Source organism: Bactrocera tryoni, chromosome 1 (genome assembly GCF_016617805.1).
Source record: "Bactrocera tryoni isolate S06 chromosome 1, CSIRO_BtryS06_freeze2, whole genome shotgun sequence".
NCBI lineage: Eukaryota > Metazoa > Arthropoda > Insecta > Diptera > Tephritidae > Bactrocera > Bactrocera tryoni.
Window position 1 is genome coordinate 60364915 of NC_052499.1, and position 17820 is coordinate 60382734.

The following is a 17820-nucleotide window of genomic DNA, read 5'->3' on the forward strand; positions in this document are numbered from 1 at the left end:
CTTTCATGGAAGCCGAATATCGAGAAGGCATTGATTTCCTTATACTGCTGCAGAAGTGGTCATCTGAGTGGTCATCTGAGTCTACGACATCATCAATTAATCCCACTATGTTCTAGGGAGTATTTATGTGGTGGAAAAGACTTCACTTGCAAAGAAACTCAAGAGCGTTCAATGGGCTGCGCTCATCAGCATGTGTGTTGCACTAAGGTCCACTCCAACCATGGCACTTAACGCCATCTAGCACACAGTGCCCGTAGACATTAACGGATGGTGTATGGCTGCGAAAGTTTCTATCAGACTCAGAGAATCTGAGTTTCTAAAATAATTCTCAGAAATCCTCACACACTTATACTTCATGCCGTATCACTTCGATCATGGAGTCGCCAAACTGAGCTTTAACGGCTCTTTCTTATACCGGCGAGAGAGATGTGGCTAGGAAAAAGCCGTTTGAGGAAAGGGGGCAAGGAGCTTCTTTACGGATGGGTTAAAGCTTGAAGGTAGGTTGGTGGAGAGGTGGAATCAACTCAACACTTCCTTCTTGACCACCGAACTGGCGGGAATCGAAATTAAATGCCTGTGTAAATTTATATTGCCTACAAAGCGTATTGCTAATTTATAAGTTCAAACACAGTAGTTCTTCTTATCTAAGGCTTCACAAAGGACTGCAGTCCACGAGCAATCTCTCTAGATCAACCATCTAACCTAACCTAACCTATACTAAAATACTGATGCTATAACCATTCTAGCCGATCTTTATGTCTTTCTACGCTTTGGAATCGCTCGGCTGACTGTCGATTGAACTCCGATGTGAACTGATAGAGCCATGTTTCATCCATTGTCACATATCGATACAAAAATTCAGTTTTATTATATTAGAACAGCTTCAAACACTCCTCAGAATCATCAATTCATTGTTGTTATTGATGGATGGTGAGCTCGCGCTGCATCCACTTTGCACAGAGTTTTCACCAACACCTTCCTTTGATATCTTAAGAGTCTCAGCTATCTTGAACAACTTCATTTTACAGGCATCCGAAATTATTTTGGGTAGTTTTTTGATGTTTTCATCGATAACTTTCTCTTTAGAGCTTCACTTCATTCAAAATTATATATCTCACGAAATAATAGTCAGACAGCTATCAAATTTGTACAAGTATCTTTTAAATATAGGGGCTAACTAAAAATCATTTGGTTTTATTATTGGTTGTGCAATCGATATATCAGCCTGTATGCGAACTTTTCAGCCAACAATTTCAAACGACGACTACCTTTTCTCTCTTGTGTTCCTTATTTGTTATTTATAAAATGGTCAAAAACAATATCTGGTTACCAGATGCTTCCGTAGACATTGAAAATACTTGCTACAATCAAATGTTTTCAAAATAAATCTATTTTATTGCGAACAAAATTTATGTGAATAAAAAAAATAAAAATACTAAATTAAAAATTCAATTATATTAAGTTAATTTTTTGTGGTGGTTGTCTTCGAGTGTACAACGCCCTTCTCGTCAATGTAACCGGTAGTGGATACTGTTTTGCTGACCGTTTGAGGTGTGTCATCACCACCGAAACGATTCTGAACACTTTAGGAAAAAAAATTGATATTTTTTATTAACTCAACTCAAGAATTTAAGAAACGAGGCAGCACATACTTAGGGTTTGCCTTATTCGATGTCACTGACTGTTCGGTTTTGAAGACGACCGGACCGCCGTTGGATTGCAATGATGAAGAGGCAGAGACCGATGAATAATGTGGTACAGTGTTGTAATTACCAGCGTTTGTATTGTCATCATAGTTACCATACTGGTTGCTATTAGCGTCATATTGACCATTGTTGTAGTTGTTGCTACTACTATCATATTGACCATTGTTATAGTCGTCGCTATAACCACCGCTATTTCCCGTGGGATAGTAAACAGCCGAATTGGGTGTATTGTGTGAATACGATGAACTGCCATCGTCACCAAAGCGCTGGCTTATGCTGAAAAGTATATAAGAAGCAAACAAATAAATTCAAAACGTTTGGAATTAATTTCTTCCAATAAACTTTATATATGGGGTACACATATTTTTTAATGCAAAAACTCTCAAATTGTCTCAACTACAGCAGCCCTTCTCCAAATATAAACCAGGTTGCTTGAATTATTACGTATACAGATATACTATATAATTTTATTTTTAGAAAAAATAGAATTTCCTTGAGAGCAAAGTGAAAACTAGTCTCTCACATTTATAACTAAGACTTTGATAAGTAACATTTAAGTAAAGACACTTAATTCCCGACTTTTGGGATACCTACGTCATTTTAAATCCCATCCGTCAATTTTCTACCCTGATCTTGCGATTTCGCACTGTGGATTACTTTTTATGTAGTTACGTCAAAAAAATTATCTAAGACTGACCGGTTATTTGCAAGAAACGACCGATCTAGATCTCATAACTTTGCCAAACTAATTAAGTTAAAACATCTATCATACCAAACATTAATTTCCACAAATGTTTCCCAATCAACTTGATTTTACTTACCTCACGGTTCCACTAGGATTGCTTGAAGTTGTACTAACATGACCAAAAACAATAGGACGTCCATTACCAGATGACGAGTATGATGACGACGAAGATGATGAGGAACTGAAAGTTTGACGACGCAAGCGGCGCAGATACTGAGCAGTCTGTGAAGAATAATACAACAATTTCAATGAATAATGACTTTGAATTAACGTGCAACATCCCAGTTTCAAAACTAACCGATAAAGTAATTCTAGCTTCGAGTCGTTTCCAAACTAACAGTTATTGGTAGAAATTCTTTAAAACTATTGCAATAGCATCGCTAGAAAACCAACGAAACAACTGATTTTTCCAGATCAAGAAGGTGATTTTATTAATTAACTATTTTTACAAGCAAACGATAGCGCTGAGAACTATTTACAATTCCAAAGCAAGCTCATACTGGAGCTTTCAAGAAAGAGCACTTTCATTTGCGGTGCAAGACTAAACGATAAACGTCTTCGCGCGAGCTTAAGGAACACTTATCAAAAATTAGGTTCGTAAAACAAAGGAGATTCATTGAACCACTTGCCCGCAGCAACGCTCATGTCGTCTTAACTTATGATTTTTAACTAAACACTCCGCATTCGGCATATATCTATGGATGTATACATAAGAGCGGTTTAGAGCGAGTTGATTCGCCTTAAAAATCACTGGCTCGTACCGGTTTTAGATCCATATACTATGGGCTATATTAAGCAAAGTTGTGGAGACTGATCCGTAGAACATTTCCCTCATACGCGACATTATAGAAGAATAGTTTTATTATGAACTCAAGATGCTTTGTCGATAGCTGAAAGTCTTCGATCTTTCGATAGGAGTTTTGGCATCACAAGGGTACCGTGTTTCAACTATGTAAATGAAATCTACGGGCCCGATGTCACAGGCATCAGTCTGAAACCTAACCTAACCTAACCTAACTTAACAGTTAAAGGCAAAATTAAAAAATGTGTATCATATTTTAACAAAACACACTTAAATTTTAAATCGTTATCTTAAAAATTCAGCTACTCAGCTCAATCAGCACCGTCAGTTTATCTTTAAACGGTTTTTCTTCAAAACTACATTTTCAAAATTTGCTAGAGTTATTATTCGGAGACAAATACTACATACTAAATATGAAATAATCAAATATCGATTTTTGGTAGGTAAAAAACAACCAAAATTTTGGATAAACACCGACTTTATTTTAAAACGCCAAGAGTTTATCATTTTTTATTTTTTTTTTTGAAATTGATCATGGATCATTGCTTCTGGAAAAGAATTTTTTTTAGGTTTGCTGCACAGAGAAGGCCTGTATCACCGCATCAGCGAAGGACCAGTTTTTGGCGCTTCGGAAATCGGATGCAACTCGAAAAATAGATCTTCTTTTCTACCAGAATTTTACTGTGTATTAATATACATTTAAATTAAAAAAAAAATGCATAATGTAAATTTTTTTTAATGCCAGAAATCGGCTTTTTAGACTACCACACTGGATGTGCCCCTAAAGCATTTCATGGATGGTTTTTTATACTCACATGTGGACTCACAGGATGAGGCTGTGTTTTGTGGCCCTCAGCATCGAGCGTGTAAAAGGCTTTCGGTATGAAGAAACCAGCATCTGTAAACAAGAAATGTATTTAATAACACTTTTAGTTTTAAAAAATTTACATTGAAAGTGAAAGGTTTGATTTTAATATGAAAACCTGCGTAGAGGTTATACAACAATGCGCGTATTTTCTTAACAAACGGCAGCTTATATGGATAGCATGTTACGTCAAATCTTTTAATTATAAATTCTGCTTTTTATACAAATTTTCAGCATTTTTAATGCGATATCTTGCCAAGTCCACTACCGGCTGAACAGCTTACGAAAGTCCAGAAAGCCACAAGCGCTTCAAAAGCACACACGCATGTGCGATTTTTTTATTTGCTTGTGCATATGTATGTTTGTGTTTATACAAAGTTTTTTTGCGTTTTCTTTGTTGTTTTTGGCTTTAGTTAAGCTGCTTTGCTTTGATTACAATATTTTTATGTTTTTATCGTTTTTCTCGCTATTGTTAATTAATTCTATTTCGTTTTGGCAACAAAAATACAGCGAAATACAACAAATACAAATTATAGTGTTCGCTATGTTTCGTATAAACAAAAAACGGCAAATTAAGAAGCAAAACAAAAAAGAAAATGCGAAAACCCCATAATTTAGATTTACTCATACGAGCGCTTGATACGCTTTAGTGGCGAAAGTAGCCCATCGCAAAACAATCTACAAGTTATTTTTTTTTTGTTATTTCGGTGATTTTCAAACTTTCTAAGCTCTCGAAATTTTGTCTCGGTCTTCTTGTCTTGCTCTTGGCATCGCACAAAAGTCCATGGAACATAGAAAGTTTGCGTTCAATTCATTGTTTTCCCATTGTTTCAGCGCTTAATTTGGTTTTTGCAAACATTTATAAGAATCTTTAGCAATCTACCGTTTTAATTGCACTTATAAATAACGGCATATGGCAGCAGGTACTTAAATGAGACTGAAAGAACACGAAGCGCATTTTACGATTGCTTTTTAGTGTTCTCATTACTGTAATGATTCTCTTTCTTATTTCATAGTATATATTTTAGTTTTGATTCTGAAGAATGATAGGAGACTGAACTTATTTTAATGGAACATACATATGTATATAAATACCTTATTTCAGTGGAAAACGATTTTTTATATTCTAGTTGTGCGTTGAAGCGGTTTTCTTTAAAAGCGAATTCATTGAGTTTATTCGCTGAAATGCTTCATTTTCCTTTGAATCATTTTTATTGTTTTCTATATAATCGCTGAGTAGATTTTCAAGTTTGTAATAAAACTTAGTCAATGTAATTGGCGATTAGCACGTAAATGACGTGTTGATTACACCACTGTACAGGTGTTTGCATACATATACATATGTAGTACATTAAGGTGAGCGATAAGAATGAACCAAGCTTTTAAAAATTTTTAATTTATTTTTTTAACGACATGAAAATGAGCAGTTTCCTATATAGGAGTAAATATACATATCAGTACTAAAAGTAACAGATATAAGCAGATATGATATAAGCAGAAAGATAAAAAAACCGAATTAAAAAAACGGCTTTGTTGCATTGGTACAACCTCTTTTTTATGTTCGTGTGAAGTTTGACCCCCATATATCAGTTTGTGTGTATTTGGTTCTTTGTGTACGACGCACAGAATTTGTCTGGTGATTATTTATATTGGGTTATTGGACTCATGTTACAAAAACAATAGCTGAGCGATGACTCCCGTGGGGTGTTTGGCCAAAATGAGTCACAATAATGCCAAATGTCATATCAAAATAATCATTAGTGTCCAATATATGATTTTCTGAAGTACAAAAAGTGCAATCGGCGTTTTAACACGAAGAATAAAATTATTCAACAAAAACTTTCATTAAAATTCGTGCGCAGAATCAAATTTCTGGTGCCGAAACGTTCAAGATGTTGGAGAAGACCTTCGGTGATAGTTTTGTGTCGCGAGCATGTATTTTTCTTTGGAACAAATCATTCAAAGAGGATCGAGAACGTGTTAACGACGAACCACATCCAGAATGGACATCAACATCAACTGATGATTAACACTTCAATTAAATAGAGGAATTGGTGCTTGAGAATCGACGCTTAACAATTAAAAATCTAACTGGCATCGTTGGAATATCGGAAGAATCAGGGAAAACCATTTTGAAAGATCATTTGGACCTAAGAAAGTGAAAGCATGATTGGTTCCAAACTCGCTAATTTTTTCGAAAAACGGCGTTGCGTTAACGTCTGAGAAACAATACTTTCCGACTACCAGAATGTCATGAAACGTATTATTGCAGGCAATGAATCTTATATCTATGCTTACGACCCGGAAGTGGACGATCAATCAGCCGAATATCGTGGCAAAGGTGAGCCGAAGCCGAAAACCCACGTCAAAGCGGGGCTAAAAATCAAGGTTATGTTGGTAGTTTTATTCGGTTTCCGAGGTGTGGTACACTCCGAATTCCTTCCGACCAGTCAAACTGTGAACAAAGAATACTATTTAAGTATAATGACATTAATCGTGAATCGCTATGCGTATTGCTTATTCCGGATATTGATATTACCAACTGTTTGGAGGATTGGAAATAACGTTGGCACAAATGTATTACTTTGAGGGGACGAGAAATATTGTGAAGAATAATTTAAGAATTTTAAAATTATGAACAAAGTCTTACTATTTTTTGCCTACAGTATCTCTACAATACCAGGACAGTGTTTTTCAAGCAAAGTTAACTCCCCAAACAACTTTCGTAACATTTTCAACGATTCCGTAGCCGTTATTTCATTTGATATTTCACACTACTATACAAAAGATTCCACCAATCTAGGGGAAAATTATGTATCGGTTCGATTTACGAGCGCATTGTAAAAGTAACAGTCCAGTTCAAATTGGATCTTGAGGGTATGTTATTTGATTTATAAAAGAAAATATATTAATCTCACCCTAATGAATATAGGAATTATACCAATTATTATGTAACCGATGTCGAATCGAATACAATATACTAAACACTACTTTTTCGCGTCATAATCATAATTCATAGCCAAACATAAACAAAGTTAAACTTAAAGTTATTTCAACCAATGAATATCTCAAAGCTTAACACGTTTTGCTCAATTAAATTATGAACCGGCAAACGTGACGTGGATGATGAAAATGAAATTAGGTTGGGTAACCTTTAAATGAAGTTAAATAGGGTAGTTAAGATCATTAAAATTGCAATTTCTAATCTTGCACGAAAACGCAACGTCACTCAGTGCAAATGTTAGAAGGACTTACCCTATAAACTAGTCGATCATCTACCATATTCGACAGCGGTCTCCCTAACAAATTCAAAAAGCAAAGACTTAACTTTATATTACCCTTTCCCTACATTAGCCGGCAGCGAAATGTTGGAAAGCCCTTATAAGCAATGCATTAGAGGGATATGATGTAGTAGTATTAACATTTCTTTTTATTAATGAAGATATTCTATTGCTGTCTCATGAGATACGAGTAATTGCAAATCTGACTTTTAGTCAAATAACTTATGGATATCTCTATAACTATGTATAAGGAACGGGAGCTGGTTCTGAATAGTAAATAGTAAATTTTGAAAAGTACCATCTACATATATAACCACTTGTGAATTTCATAAAATCGATTTTGTACATTTGATACATTTATTTAGATATATTGTTCAAAAATTTGAAGTTAATCCGACAAACGGTTACGGAAAAACTTGTGATACTTTGTTCTTGAACTCCTGTTTTCCTTTTCCTAGTCGCCCAGGCAAATGTCTCAGCAATGGTTTCACCGATCAACTTGAAATCATCACACGATCTTTTTAGATCTCAGGTAATGATCGAAGAATTAATTATTTTTTATAAATATTTTGTTTTTAAGGCCACACTAAATTATTTCACAAAAAAAGAAAGACTTTTTTCAGAAGCAGTCACTTTGCAAAAAATAAAAAGGTGTACAGGCAAATAACTACGGCGCGTGAATCTGTCTAACGAACCTTGAAGTGAGCAATCGCAGCTGATTCATTGATGAAGCTTAGACATTGGAAACCTCTACCGCAATAAAGCGTATAATTGTTGTTATTATCACAAAAATTATATCTTGTCATCATTCATTATCGAGTTCATGACAATATTATTGATTGAAAAATTAAATGAACAAGGTTTTTCCAAAAATCAAAGACATCTACAACACAAAAAGCTTGGTGGGCGGTAAAATATAAGTTGTAATTTACAATAATAACATATATTACGAATATATAGGTACGATAATTACCAGTTTTCTAATTAATTTCCTTTTTTAAATGAAAGGTCGGAATTAAAAAATGGAAACTACCAAAGCGATAATTAACCAGTAAGGAAGTTAATGTCGGGTGCAGCCGAAACTTTTTTACTCTTGCAATGTAGTTTAAGATGTAAAACGACAATCAGTGGATAGGAATCCATATTAAATTCTTTCTTTAATTATAATAAAAATTTTGAATTAAAAATTAAATTACGTTAAAAATATTAAGTTATATTAAATATTTAACTATTAATATTTTTATACCCTGAACAGGGTATATTTAGTTTGTCACGAAGTTTGTAACACCCTGAAGGAATCGTCGGAGACCCTATAAAGTATATATATAAATTATCAGTATGTCGAGCTGAGTCGATTTAGCCATGTCCGTCTATCTGTCCGTCTGTCTGTCTGTATATATACGAACTAGTCCCTCAGTTTTTAAGATATCATTTTGAAATTTTGCAAACGCCATTTTCTCTTCAAGAAGCTGCTCATTTGTCGGAACGGCCGATATCGGACCACTATAACATATAGCTGCCATACAAACTGAACGATCGGAATCAAATGCTTGTATGGAAAACTTTCACATTTGACAAGATATATTCACGAAATTTGGTATATATTATTTTCTAAAGCAACAATGTAATCTCCGAAGAAATTGTTCAGATCGGTTAACTATAGCATATAGCTGCCATACAAACTGAACGATCGGAATCAAGTTCTTGTATGGACAACTTTCACATGACAAGATATATTCACGAAATTTGGTATATATTATTTTTTAAGGCAACAATGTAATCTCTAAAAGACTTGTTCAGAACGGATTACTATAGCATACAGCTTCCATACAAACTGAACACATAGTCACTAACAGAAATGCATCTGTGAAGGGTATTTAGCTTCGGTGCAACCGAAGTTAACATTTTTTCTTGTTTTTAATTTTAAATAAAATTTAGGATTAAAAATTAAGTTTTAAAAAATTAAATTAAGGATTTAACTTTTAATCTTTTTTAATTTTAATTAAAATTTGGGATTAAAAATTAAGTTTTAAAAAATTAAATTAAATTAGGGATTTAACTTTTAATTTTTTTTTAATTTTGATTAAAATTTAGGATTAAAAATTAAATTTATTTGAAAATAATTTAAAATTTAAAATGTAATCAAAAGTTTCAAATTATTAAAAATTAAGTTTGTTTTAAGAATTTAATTTTTTATTTATTTGAAAAATTTAATATTTATTTTTTTAATTAAATTTTTAATTTTTTAAAGCTTAATTTAATTTTAATCCCAAGAGTAGAATTAAGAATTAATAAAATATAAATCGATTGAATATACGTATAAGTTTGCCGAACACTGCTTTAGAGTATTGAATAGGATGGCTCTAAGCGAACTGTAGCTCAAAATGGTAGAACACGCAGTACGCATGCGCACAAAAAAGGTAAAATCAAAACCATTTTTATTTTAATTTTTTCTTATAAACTTGGGATTACCAATTCGGTATTCTTGATTATATTAAAAAAAAAATTTAATTTTCTATGTGGTAATTGGGATTAGGAATTTAAAAATGAGTTTTAATTAAGATTTTCGGGTTTACAAAAAAAAAATTTATTCAAATGTTCATTCAATTAATTTTCAATGCATTATTTGCAACTCTTAAGATAATAATAAATATAATAAAGTCATAGTTAACGACTTGGTTTTCATTATACAAAGAATAAACTAATAGACTGAAGTTATGTAGACAACTGTATGAACAATCTTCATAATTTAGCGATTAATAATTAATTTGACTAAAAAAAATAATTTAAGGTATTATTTTAAATTTATGCGTTATTATTTTTATTGAAAAATAATCAATTTAATTTTAATTCGCGGTTCCATTATTAATTATTATGACGAATATTTTCCTCTGTATTATATAACAAGTTTCTATAAAATACACGGAAACTATGTGTGATTAATAATCAATACATCTCAATTATCTTAACACGCCAATGCTAATTTCTCCAAGTGTTAATACACTTGAACTTGATGAGCTTACTTTGAACTTGCTGCTCGACACGAGTACAAAGCAGCAATTGCTCAAAGGCAAAAGCTTTAAGAACTGCCTTAAACGCTGGTAAACCCCAAAAATGGTGATGATGTAATGGAGATGAGCGCTGCAGTATTCGTAAGCGAATATTAAAAGAAAATAATCCGAGAATTAAAAATTAGAAAGATAGAAGTTCTTAAATACCACTTCGTGTTATGGCTTATTATGAGGAAATTTACACAAACACACACACAAAAACACTTCGCAATAACTTTAAAAATAAATTCATGCTTTAACTGCCAGCAATGCTGCAGAGATTACTCACCGGCTTCAGCTGATGCGGTGGCAAATACTGACGCCACCACGATAATTGCGCATCCAACAAAAACTTGCATATTTTCGGTTCTTCCCACTTCAATTTATTATAATAAATTTATATATCTACAAAAATAAACAAACACGCTCATTAGATTGGCATTGGCGATTATGCACGCCTCTTTTATTTATTCTTATTTATTTTTTCAATAATTTCGTACAAAATTCACGCTAAAGTTTGCAACAATAAACAAATAGTTAAACGAAAGATTTAAGATACGAACTTGCTAATTACCACAGCACACAGAATGTGACGGCACACGCGGCAGATGAACGACTAAACTGCCAACACCGTGTACGCAGCGGCTTTATAGACGCTTCCAGCTGATGTGTCTGCCCGTAGGTTCGAGTTAAGTTGATTCTTGAACACGACCAGCACGAATGCCTAGCATTAGAGCCGATCTGTCGGTGTTCAACAAAAAGCACATATACATATATATATATGTATATAAACACACATATTGGCAAGTGAAGATTCGACAAATATTATTTATGCTCGTGTGTAGTTGTTTTTGCATTGGAGAAATGGAGTTCAAGTGGCAGTTGTTGTGCGGCGAAAGCAGTGCTCTTCAACCACAAAATTCTCAGTGCGCAGCGAAGCTCGTGTAGGCAATAGCATCAAGCGACAACCACATATGCCTCAAGCACAAAAATTAAAGATTCAAGAAAAAATTGTTTACTTGGATTTCCGCAGGCGATTTTCTCTCTTTCTTTAGTGTAGAGATTTTGAGTATTTGCTTTGTTTCGCTATTAACACGAATCACAATAATTGTTTGTTTGTCTTTGACTATCGACCGTTTTATTGCTTTATTAATTTATGAAAATCATTGTGTTTTTTTGTGTCGTCGAAACCCCCGAAATTCTTGTTTTTTATATACAACACGAGTCTTAGTTTGTGCATGATTTCCAAGTTTTGTTTATATTCAAATCTTGTTATGACTCAAAACAGGTATGAAGTATTAACTAAAGACTGCTTTATAGAATTTGGCGAAATTTTCAATTTATTCGGATGGAATAGGAACTTTTGTAACCTTTCAATCGGTGGCTATCCATTTTAATATATATTTAAATATATTTGAACTATTCATTATAATTTAAGTAAATATTGTTATTGTTAATCAGATAATAAAGGGTGATCAATTTCGAGGTTCCTTATTTTTAAAGAAAAAAACACTGAAACTTCATATTTAATGGGGAATGTTTATTATTATCAGAAAGAACATTATTTGGCTTTTTTTTTTGGAAGATTGTCTCTTCCAAATGTTGGCCGTGTCTACACTCAGATGGCACATCTGTTGAATCCAATTTTCGATGACTTGATCGAACATTTCGACCAGGGCCTGAATCGAAGCGGGATTGTCCGCATAGACTTTAGACTCTACACAGGATCCATAAGAAAAAGTCTACCGGTGTGATATCACACGATCTTGGTAGCCAATCGACCGATCACAATGCACAAATGCACCAAGTCGTTCCATACGTCAGTACAAGTTGCTGCGAACGGCGCCAAATCGAATCATGTTTGCGCCGATTTCTTTCAACCATAAGTTGAGCAAAGCGCTTGAAACACCCTCTATACAAAACGTGAATTTTCGTAATAAAGGTGAATGATTTGTAAACGTTGTTCCAGCGTAAGCTTTCATGAATTAAGCCGGGAAAACCATCAACATCGACTGCAAAAACAAAGCGATTCGGTGAGAAGACAATACTCTGTGTTTGGTGGGATCAGAGGGTGTGGTTTATCATGAACTTCTAAAACCTGTTGAAACTGTCAATACAAATCGTTACGGACAACAAATGATCAGTTTGAACAATGCATTTATAGTAAAACGACCAAAATGGGGCAGAAGACACGGCAAAGTAATTTTTTTACACGACAATGCACTTGCATACAAAGCGAAATCGGTTGAGGATACAATCAAAGTACTTGACTGCGAGCTGCTACCCCACTCGCCGTATTCATCAGACTTGGCCCCTTCCGATTACCATTTGTTTTCATCGCTGGGACACGCATTGGCTGAGCGGCACTTCGATTCCTAAGCAGAAGTCGAGAACTACACCGTATGTCATACATTTCGAACTTCGAATTAACTTTCAACTCTTTTCCTCCCAACAATACCATTATGATAAATATACCTTCCTCGGTTTTTAAGCTTATCAAGGGGTTATACGGGTTTCACGGCTTCAAAAATCGTATAATTGTTTTATTTTATTATATAACATCTATAGAATATTATCCTAAATTTTCAAAATAGTTTGGAAATACAGTTTTAAAAATTGCGCACTAGAGTTCAGCTTTATAGTCACTTAAAATTTTAAAACCTCAAAACTGTGTTGTCAGAGTAGAACTACTCAACCGATCTTAATGAAATTTTACGCATGTCTTCGGCCTTGATTTAGAAGGCCTTAAATGAAGGATTTTTTTTTTTGAAAAACAAACACGTCGAGAAATTTTGACAAAACTTTTTATTAAAGAGTCTTCCAATAATACAATTTTCACTTTTTTGTTTGTCCTTTTTCTAATACCTAGACCATAAGTCTTAATTTACACCAAGAGATGGTAAACTCAATTCTCCAATCCATGTCGATGGAGCAGACGTTTCTTTGCCCAACCCTACTCCCCCGGGTTATGCACTAGGTTTGGGAGGAAAAAACAAGAAAGATTAAAGCCCACCGTCTACAAACTGATTGGACCTTATCAGTGTGGCTTTAGGCCTGGAAAATCAACAACTGACGAGATATTCACCATGCGCCAAATCTTAAAAAAGACTCGACTCCACCTCTTCAAAGTTGCTTTTGACAGCGCGAAAAGGAGCTTAATTTATGCCTCTAGGTCCGAATTTTGTATCCCTGCAAACTAACACAGCTGTGTAATCTGAAGTTGACCAATACCAAAAGCTCCGTCAGGATGAAGAAGAACCCTTCCGAGACCGTTTGATACCAAACGAGGTTTCAGACACGGCGACTCCCTATGGTGCTACTTCTCAATCTACTTCTAGAGAAAATGATTGGAGCCGCAGATCTGAATAAAGAAGGTACATTCTTCTATAAGAGTGTGCAACTGCTGGCGTACGCCGATGGTATTTATATTATTGACCTCAACAAACACAGCATTAGTTCTGCCTTCTCCATACTGGATAAGAAACCAAAGGAAATGAGTCTAGTAGTGAACGAGGACAAGACGAAATATCTACACCAAACAAACAGTCATCGGACTCGCGACTTAGTACTCACGTCACTGTTGGCAGCCATAACTTCGAAATCGAAGATATTCTCGGAATCCAACGCAGAATAACTCTTGCCAGTAGGGGCTGCTTCGAACTGAGCCAGGTAGCAGGGGCATGGACGATGCCAACATCTGATGAGTCCGCGTTACGAGTTTTCAAAGGAAAGGTTCTGCGGAAGGCTTATGGTTCTTTGCGCTTTGGCAACGGCGAATACCACAGCCGGTGGAACGATGAGCTATCCAAGCTATACGACGACATTGACATAGTTCAGTAAATTAAGAGACAGTGGCTACGCTGGCTAGATCATGTCATCCGTAGGGATGAAAATACTCTAGCTCTGAAAGTATTCAACGCGAATATTTGATTTTTTTTTTTTACTTTAGATGATCGTTTAAAAAGTTCTGTTGTCAACGCGGGGGCACCTTTTTCAGAAAAACTACCAGAAATAACGACCTAATGGCCGAGTTTTGAATATTTTCCTTTTCAAAATTTCAAAACAAAAGTTATATAAAATATGAAGCTTTGGAATAACAAAATATTCCATTTATTATATGAAAAAGATTATGGAAAATGTCTACGTGGCCAATTATAATTATTTGAAATCTTATCTAATTTTCCGAACTTAGCTCTGTTGTTACCGTCAAGCTGATTCTTTTTTTCAAATTAGTAGTTGAAAACTTGTTTAGAAAGTAAAGTGAGTTATATTTGACCCTCTTGAGCTTAAGAACTTTGATGACAATGGACAATAATTGCTTCACAACTCATTATTCTACTTTTAATTGTGAATACTTGGTTATAAGATGCCTCTTAAGTGAAGTTTTTGGTTGTTTGATACTTTTACAAAGTCGTCTTTATTGTCCTCAATCGTTGTGAATTTTAACAGACCTATTGATGATTCTGCATCCTAATATATTTCACCATAAGGAAATTTAAAAATCAGTACTCATATACATATATGCATGTATGCGGCGAATTCTTTCCGCTATATAAATATATTTTTCTTTCTTTTTTTATGCAGTACATTAATTATTCTTCCCAATTTTGGCTAAACAGAAAATAAGCATTAAGTATGAAAAAAGTAAATTAAATATTTCACCTACTGTAAGGCAATACGACGGAAGTGATTATTTAATGGACCCTCGTCGGAATAGCCGGCTATTTCCTGTGGAACAATGCCAGATTCCTCAATGGATGTGCATGGGCGACACATGCATTCCAAAGGTGCTTTCGTCAGTACTTTCTTAAACTTCCGTTCACCGTGTTTAGCTTTGGGACAAAAGAGCGAGACAGCAGCTTCACGTTCACCGGACTCCTGACAACACATGCATGAACGTTCCATTTGCCAAATTTTGCTACCGGAGACCTAAACAAAAACGGAATTAAAATTAATTTTTTACAAAGTAAATTGAAGAGAAATGCTCTACAAAACATATTAAAGTAGCTTAGGTCATCTTAAAATAAGGTGGGTATTTTGAGTTCTCATAAGAAATCTTATTCTAACGCACGTTTTCGCGATTTTAGAAAGATTCTTATTTTTCGAAAAAATATCGCAAAGAGCACTTAGATGCAATATAGTATGAATCTTTTTCTTCGTTGACTATCGTAGAATATTGGTTAACTAGTTTCAACCTGGTATCGTGTGGGTTCTGGATGAGCCAAGCTCAGATGCCCAGAAAACAGCTGAAGATAACGTGACAAATTTCGCCCGATCTACGATTTAATTTGTGTGAAATTACTGAGATAGCTGGTTTCTTACTACATAGCCCACATCCTGATTGAATTATTAGATTAAGAAAACAATCGGCGCGATGGATGCCACATTTGTTTACCCCGACAACAAGCTTACCCGTAGACCAATTTCCTTCAGTATTTCATGCTGTTTAAGTGCAAACCGAAGGAGTTTCTGTGTCGTTTCGAAACTGTAGATCAAACAAGAATCGACTGGTAAAGACTTGGTATTTAGTCTACTGGCGAAAAAGTGGCCTTCACTGGCGAACTCACTCCGAAGAAGGCAAGATTTGCCCTTTCAGCCTGAAAAAGGACGGTCACTCTATTCTGAATTCCCAAGATGTGATCTACGTCGACTACTTGATAAAGGGCAGAACGGTCGTATGGCTCTCCTTTTCTATAATATATCACGGCAAAATTGATATAACCTTCAACATTCTCATATATGTATATGCTGATTATCAGGAGATAACGCTAGGAAGGAACTATAGTATATCCGATATAATAAACAACAACCACAAATGTACCATATTACGCTCACCTAATAAAAGGTGAAGAAGAAATTAAGGCTTTCTTTCCGAATATCCGTTCAATAAGGAAAGGGTTTACCTTAGTTCTTTTATGTCGACTACCACTAACTTGGCAGATTATAATTTATAATTAACAATATTATGCAACGCACTCACTTGTATATAGCTGGCACAGCGTCCAACACAGGCGAACGAAGGTATCGGCTTGGGCACACAACCAGGATATTGAAGAACATGAATGACCGGGGTCACTTGGCAGTCGTCGCCAATGTGGGAGATGTCTGTAAAAACCAATAGAACAGTACTACCAAAGTTATAACTGGACATTTTTAACTTACCGTTATCACCCGTTATAACGCCTTCCTCTGCTTGAGCAGCGCTCATTCTTAAGAAAATGAAATAAATACAATATAAAAGAAGTAATGCAGCAAAACGGTGATTAGACGCAGCTTTGGTCCTTGACGAAGAATGGTTGCCATTCCTGAACTTGCGTAACATATTCACTTTTCTAATTGTATAATCCACCGTTAATCTCCACTTATTTTTTTACCACTCACGTTGAGTTTTGAGCGAATAAAGGAATGTTGCACGTGCTACGCAGCATTTTATACCCGATTATAACAAACTATGGCAAAGAATAATCCAACATCCTGTCTAAGGAGCTACATATTCATACGTATGCACTTATGTATATATGGACTTAATGGCATCTACTCTTGTCAAAATGCTCGAAAATTGTTTTCTAATAGCTGCAATTTAGTGTATGCTCTCAAATGTAACTAAGCGTTAACGGTAATCGAGCACCTCGGGCAGCTCAATTTTCCTCGTGCGCATGGCATGATTCAGCTGAATGATTTGTGTTGCATAATTATGGACACAGGAATTGCATTAAGCGCTAAATGTGTGTTGAGATTTTGTGGCTGCCACATGTGGAGTGAAAAAATTTAGCGCATATTCATACATAAGAATACATATATACTGCTTACGGTTATATAATACGGTGTATACTAAACTAGAGGCTAGTGTATAAGAGTGTACGTTTGTATAATTATCACCAAATTCATGGCACACATACATAGATACATACAAACATATGTATAAATGGAGGTGTTTACATAGAGCTTTTTAAAGGGCTGTTATGACTTTTTCTTCAGTTGAGTGTTGATTTTGCTTTCTTCCTTTAGTATTTGTTACTATAAAGCTCGTCATTATCACCACACGCCCAAATAAATATACCAAGGTCAAGTTGAGACTATATATGTACATATGTATGTCGGTAGCGTATCTGAAAAGTTTCACACGTTCTTTTCTCCCCAAGAAGCTGCTTTGTCGAAACGCTTTTTTATTTGATATCTTCACGAAATTTGGCATGAATTTTTACCCAAACAGCGCTACAATCGCCAAATATGTAAATTGTTCACGTCGGAGAACTATACCCTGCAAGACGGGTAGCTGTTGGCAAACGTGTAAGCGACTTGTTATTGTTCACTTTTGCATTCGTTAAAATATTTGTTACTTTTGTTCAGAGAGTGGAAAAACAGTAACAC

General features: G+C 34.8%; 2 protein-coding genes across 2 annotated transcripts; both read right to left on the reverse strand.

Annotated features, from left to right (window-relative positions):
- Positions 1–1401: 1401 nt before the first annotated feature.
- Positions 1402–11120, reverse strand: LOC120766525 (probable serine/threonine-protein kinase clkA). The gene is made up of 6 exons (XM_040092095.1): positions 11013–11120; positions 10739–10854; positions 4069–4151; positions 2528–2673; positions 1653–1982; positions 1402–1583 (listed from the first exon to the last, which is right to left on the reverse strand). Exons 2-6 carry the CDS (start codon positions 10806–10808, stop codon positions 1463–1465), a joined length of 750 nt encoding a protein of 249 aa, XP_039948029.1. The 5' UTR covers positions 10809–10854; positions 11013–11120; the 3' UTR covers positions 1402–1462.
- A 3935-nt stretch (positions 11121–15055) lies between these two features.
- On the reverse strand, positions 15056–16820 carry LOC120782702 (bursicon). Its single transcript, XM_040115108.1, has 3 exons — positions 16612–16820; positions 16430–16554; positions 15056–15378 (listed from the first exon to the last, which is right to left on the reverse strand). Exons 1-3 carry the CDS (start codon positions 16769–16771, stop codon positions 15112–15114), a joined length of 552 nt encoding a protein of 183 aa, XP_039971042.1. The 5' UTR covers positions 16772–16820; the 3' UTR covers positions 15056–15111.
- Positions 16821–17820: the final 1000 nt, after the last annotated feature.